The sequence below is a fragment of the Pagrus pagrus genome (assembly GCF_965226575.1).
Source record: "Pagrus pagrus genome assembly, chromosome: 22".
Classification (NCBI taxonomy): domain Eukaryota; kingdom Metazoa; phylum Chordata; class Actinopteri; order Spariformes; family Sparidae; genus Pagrus; species Pagrus pagrus.
This window is the reverse complement of record NC_140204.1, coordinates 23,954,615-23,960,875: the sequence shown is the minus strand read 5'-3', so window position 1 is coordinate 23,960,875 and position 6,261 is coordinate 23,954,615. Positions and strand designations below refer to the sequence as shown.

Genomic DNA, 6,261 nt, shown 5'->3' with positions numbered 1-6,261 from the left:
AATACAATATATATAAATATAATATACACTGCCCAGCAAAAAAAAAGGTCACACACTCTAATATTTTGTTGGACCGCCTTTAGCTTTGATTATGGCACATATTCACCATGGCATCAATTTGGTTAGCTTATTCAATGTCACAACATTTATTTCCATCCAGAGTTGCGTTCATTTTTTGCCAAGATCTTGTATTGATGATGGGAGAGTCTGGCTGCTGCATAAAGTCTTCTCCAGAACATCTGAAGGATTGTCAAAGGGATTAAGGTCTGGACTCTGGTGGCCAATCCATGTGTGAAAATGATGTCTCATGTTCCCTGAACCACTCTTTCACAATTTGAGCCTGATGAATGGTGCCATCATCTTGGAATATGCCCTGCCATCAGAGAAGAAAAAATCCATTGATGGTCATTCAGTATATTCAGAAAGTTTATTAATGCGTTGGATAGTTCTTAACCAAGTTTTAGTAGTTTCAGCAATCTCCTTAGCTGTTGTCTTTGCTGGATGCAGGCCAATAGTTTGACCCTTCTGAAACAGAGTAACATCTTTTCCGTGAGCACAGGATGAGCTTTTTCAAGCAAACCTGCCTGAGAACAAAGACATTGATCGCCCTGCTGTTGCTTGGTGTTGTAATGCTCTTCAAGTTGGGATTTCTGGTTAGTATTTCTAGTTGTACTACAGTTAGCATGACTGAGCCATGTCACACTCAAACCCTGTGCTTATTGCTGCCAGGCCTGATTTGATTTGAATAGGGGCCTTTTATATGGCAGATGATTAATATTATTATGCTAATTCATTTAGTAAGGTATATATTTTAGCTTATCTATTCATATTTCTGTCTTCACACAAAATTGGTTAGTCCTCTATTTATTGGAAAAGTATTGTTTGTGTTCATGCAAATGAATAAGCAAATGTATAAATATTGAAATAAAGGTTTAGATCTGAGATGATTTTAGATTTTTATGTCTTTTAAAAATGCAAGATATATGTTAAACATGATTTAATGTAGGCAGTTTATGTTCTTTTGTCCTTTGTCTGGGCCTCCTAGTGGCAAGGAGGACCTAGGCATGTGAGTAAAATGCATGTGTCTAGATCCTGCCTAGCCCACAGTGGATGGCAGGTGGCACGCCCCTGGTTTGGATTAGCAGCACTTCCTGGGTAGGAAGCTAAGTAATGTACTGCTGTGGACTGGGGCCAAAACTTATTTAGACAACTAAAAGAGGGCTGTGAGCCTCGGTGCTCACAGGAAGGGCAGGAAGGAGGCAACAGCGTGGGGTGAAGATGGTGACAGTTTTATTTACCAGCAGGCAGACACAAAAACAGATAAACAGAAAGGAACAGCCGTCGCGGCTGAGGGTAACGCGGCCAAGGGGAATAACTGCCTGCCGTCTCCTGTCGTCTGTGGTGCTCGGTCCTCTCCCAGGACCCAGCCTACTGCAAGAGACCAGAACCAGGTTACAAGCGTGCTTATATTGGTGATTGATTACCTGATTCTGTCCAGCTGTCTGAGCACCGGCTGAGCCACTCCTCCCTCTCCTCCAGCAGCCGGCGCCTCAACCACACCCCACTGCCACATACCCCCACCGCCCGACTTAGGCCGGGATCCCGCCGGCCGCAAGCCCACTCCCCCCCCCCTCCGCCAAGCGGGAGAGGAAGTCAGCCACAACCATGCGGTTACCCGGCCTATGGATCACTTTGAACCTGAAAGGCTGTAATGCTAGATACCAGCGAGTGATCCGCGCGTTGGCATCTTTCATGCGGTGGAGCCACTGGAGCGGGGCATGGTCCGACCAGAGGGTGAATGGGCGCCCCAGGAGGTAGTAGCGGAGGGCACCGACCGCCCACCGTATGGCGAGGCACTCCTTTTCCACCGTACTGTAGTTCACCTCCCGCTGAGCCAGCTTCCGGCTGATGTACAGTACGGGGCGGTCGACCCCCTCCACCTCCTGGGACAAAACGGCCCCCAGCCCACTGTTCGAGGCATCGGTCTGCAGGATGAAAGGGAGAGAAAAGTTAGGAGTGTACAAGAGTGGCTCCCCACAGAGGGCTTGTTTTACCCTCTCAAACGCCAGCTGGCACGGCTCCGTCCACTGGACCGGATCTGAGGCACCCTTTCGGGTCAGGTCGGTTAGGGGGCTGGTCAGCTCGGAGAAGGCCGGAATAAACCTCCTATAGTAACCGGCCAGCCCCAGAAACCTCCTCACCTCTTTTTTCGTCCTGGGTATTGGGCAGGCCGCAACCGCAGCGGTCTTTTGCACCTGTGGCCGCACCTGCCCGCCGCCCAGGTGGTACCCCAAATACCGTACCTCCCTCCGTCCCACCGCACACTTCTTCGGATTGGCCGTGAGCCCCGCCCGCCTCAGAGACTCGAGCACTGCCCCCACCTGCTGCATATGCTGCTCCCAGGTCTCACTATGAATGATCACATCATCCAAGTAGGCCGCAGCATACGCAGAGTGAGGCCGCAGCACCCGGTCCATGAGGCGCTGGAAAGTGGCTGGGGCCCCGAACAATCCGAATGGAAGCGTGACGAACTGGTACAAACCGTACGGAGTGGAGAAGGCCGTTTTTTCCTTGGACTCTAGCGACAAGGGAATCTGCCAGTAGCCCTTGGTCAAATCCAGCGTCGTATAAAAGCGAGCCGTGCCCAGCCGATCCAGGAGTTCGTCGACCCGGGGCATTGGATAGGCATCGAATTTGGACACCTCGTTGACCCTGCGATAGTCCACACAGAACCGTACTGACCCATCGGACTTGCGAACCAGCACGATGGGGCAACACCAGTCACTGTTGGACTCTTCTATTACTCCCATCTCCAACATGGCCTGAAGCTCCGCCTGAACAATTTTCCTCTTGTGTTCTGGCAGCCGATAGGGTCGTGACCGGACCGTCACCCCCCGGGGTGTTTCTATGTGGTGGTGTATGAGGCGGGTGCGTCCTGGCAGAGGAGAGAACACATCAGCAAAACGCTGCTGCAACGAGGCCACATCTGCTCTCTGGCTTGGCGAGAGATGGTCATCAAAGGGGACCGGCACCGGCTGGCTTGAAGTAGCCAGCTCCGGTCCCAACTCATCCCTCTCGATCACCGTGGTTGCCAGAGAAACAGGCGTCACCTCCCGCCAGGCTTTAAGGAGGTTGAGGTGGTAAATTTGTGTGGCCCCACCCCTGTCAGAACGCACCACCTCATAGTCAACATCCCCCACTCGCCGTGTGACCACAAAGGGCCCTTGCCACTTGGCGAGTAATTTGGAGCTAGAGGAGGGGAGCAATACAAGCACTTTATCTCCCGGTGCAAACTGTCTGAGTTTAGCCCCTCTGTTGTACAGCCGTTGTTGACGCTCCTGGGCCTGGAGCAAATGCTCACGTGACAACTTACCCAGTGTATGGAGCTTTGCTCGCAGGTCCAGGACGTGCTGTACCTCGTTTTTGCTGGTGCTTGGACCCGTCTCCCAGCTTTCCTTTACCAGGTCCAAGACACCCCGGGGTCTTCTGCCGAACAGGAGTTCAAAGGGGGAAAACCCTGTGGAGGCCTGGGGAACCTCCCGCACTGCAAACAACAGAGGGTCTAACCATTTATCCCAATTACGACTATCCTCGTGCACGAACTTACGAATCATGTTCTTTAGTGTCTTGTTGAACCGCTCCACCAGGCCGTCGGTCTGGGGGTGGTATACACTAGTCCGGATTGAATGGACGCCCAATAACTCGTACAGTTCGCGTAGTGTCCGTGACATAAACGACGTGCCCTGATCAGTCAGGATCTCTTTCGGGATCCCGACTCGGGAGATTACCTGAAACAGTGCCTGTGCCACACTCCTTGCGGAGATGGTGCGCAGGGGCACTGCCTCGGGATAGCGCGTTGCATAGTCCACTAGGACTAACACAAAGCGATATCCCCGTGCGCTCCGGTCTAATGGCCCGACAAGGTCCATGGCAATTCTATCAAACGGGACCTCAATTAGTGGTAAGGGGCGCAGCGGCGCTTTTGGGGTGGCCGGCGGGTTGACCAGCTGACATTCGCGACAGGACGCACACCACCGACTTACGTCCGCCCGAATGCCCGGCCAGTAAAATCGGGCCATGACCCGGCTCAGTGTTTTATCATAGCCGAGGTGACCTGCCATGGGGTTGTGATGAGCCGCCTGGAAAATTGTTTCCCGACGGCTTTGGGGCACCAACAACTGGGTGAGCTCTTCTCCGGTCCGAGCGTCACGTGTCGCTCTGTATAATCTGTCCCTAATGACAACAAAATAGGGGTGAGTGGGTGCTGTGCCAGGGTGAACCTGGCAGCCATCAATTCTCATCACTTGGTCAAAGGCGTGACGGAGGGTCCCATCCCGAGACTGCTCGAGCGGAAAATCTTCCATGGAGGCGATCTGGGGGCCCCCCGGAGCCAGCTGGGCTGGCCCCGGTGGCCCCGCGCCCCCCCCGGCAGCGTCAGGACGGGGCACCCCCGCCTCACCACTGAGCACAGCACACCACTCACATTTCCCTGACATACGTGACTGCACCCTCATAGTTTCCCCCGCTAAGCTGGCGAACCCCGGCCAATTCGTGCCCAAGATTAGAGGGTGCAGGAGGCGAGTGCTAACTCCAGCCCTGACCTTATGCTTTTTCCCTCTAAAATAAATTTCCAGAGTCACCACCGGATAATCGTGAATATCCCCATGCACACACCTCACCTTCACCCACGATGCCTCTAGCAACGCCCCTGGTCGAACCAAGCGCTGGTGGATCATGGTCTGTTCACAACCAGAGTCCAGCAGAGCTTGGTGTGTACCCCCCTGTATACATACCGGTATACGATACGTCCCTTCCGAACCGGGGGAGGGGGCCGGCGGTCCCGCAACCCGAACCACTTGCCCCACCTCCATGAGCGGGCACTCCGCCCGGAGATGGCCGGGCTGCCCGCACCGCCAGCACCCCTGCCCTGGCATCTGAGGAGCCCCCCGGGGCGCCGGTCGCTCAGACACGTAGGCCGGGCCCTGCGGAGCAGGAGAGAGAGAGCGATTAGTGTCCCGGAGCGGTGCATGCTCCGGGGGAGGGTGGGGGTATGTGTGTGTGTGTGTGGGTGGTGCCGCTGCCGCCGGGAATCTCCTCCTCGGGGCCGGGGTGGGACGGCCCGCCGGGATCGTCGCTGGTCTCGCCTCCTCCTTCATGCTCCGCCGGGGCAGGGAGAGGTGGTCCTCCGCGAGGACGATCGCGGCCGCGATGTCGGGGGGTCGGTGGCACTGGACCCAGTTGGAGGTGGAGGAGGGCAGCCCGGCGACGAACTGCTCCAGTGCCACCTGGCCGACGATGTCCTCCGCGGAGTTCGTCGCCGGCTGGAGCCAGCGCGTCGCGGAGTCGAGGAGCCGCTGCGCGTAGGCAAAGGGGCGGCCGGCCTCCTCAAAAGAGAGCCCCCTGAACCGCCGCCGGTGTCCCTCGGGTGTGCTGCCCAGACGGTCCAGGATGGCCCTCTTCAGCAGCGCGAAGTTCACACGGGAGGCCGCTGGCAGGCTGTGCGCGGCCAGCTGCGCTACCCCGGTGAGCAGCGGAAGAAGCCGGACCGCCCACTCCCCCTCCGGCCACCCACACGCCTCCGCCGTGCCCTCGAAGATGTCCAGATAAGCCTCCGGATCATCGTCAGCGGTCATCCGTTGGAGGGCAAACGGCGGAGGCCGGCCCCGGCCGGGCTCCGCAGCCGCTTCCGGAGCGCTCAGGGTGGCCGGGCGCTGCAGCAGCTCCCGCAGGAGAGCACGATCGTCCCGCTGGGCCGCCGCGATATCCACCAGGGCCTGGGACTGCTGCTGCTGGAGCGCGGTGGTGCTCTCCTGCATCGTCGCCAGGTGCTGGAGAGCCAGCGACAGCGGCGTCTGTGCGTCCATGGTCCAAGCCCCACGTTCAGGCGCCAGATGTGAGCCTCGGTGCTCACAGGAAGGGCAGGAAGGAGGCAACAGCGTGGGGTGAAGATGGTGACAGTTTTATTTACCAGCAGGCAGACACAAAAACAGATAAACAGAAAGGAACAGCCGTCGCGGCTGAGGGTAACGCGGCCAAGGGGAATAACTGCCTGCCGTCTCCTGCCGTCTGTGGTGCTCGGTCCTCTCCCAGGACCCAGCCTACTGCAAGAGACCAGAACCAGGTTACAAGCGTGCTTATATTGGTGATTGATTACCTGATTCTGTCCAGCTGTCTGAGCACCGGCTGAGCCACTCCTCCCTCTCCTCCAGCAGCCGGCGCCTCAACCACACCCCACTGCCACAAGGGCCCATGTAAATAATC

At 56.6% G+C, this 6,261-nt stretch overlaps 1 protein-coding gene across 1 annotated transcript; it reads right to left on the bottom strand.

Annotated features, from left to right (window-relative positions):
* Window positions 1-1,323: 1,323 nt before the first annotated feature.
* Window positions 1,324-5,864, bottom strand: LOC311251329 (uncharacterized protein; the record flags this gene model as incomplete). Its single annotated transcript, XM_084343707.1, has 2 exons — window positions 1,324-1,431; window positions 4,794-5,864. 2 exons carry the CDS (start codon window positions 5,862-5,864, stop codon window positions 1,429-1,431), a joined length of 1,074 nt encoding a protein of 357 aa, XP_084199833.1. The 3' UTR covers window positions 1,324-1,428.
* Between the last annotated feature and the right edge of the window lie 397 nt (window positions 5,865-6,261).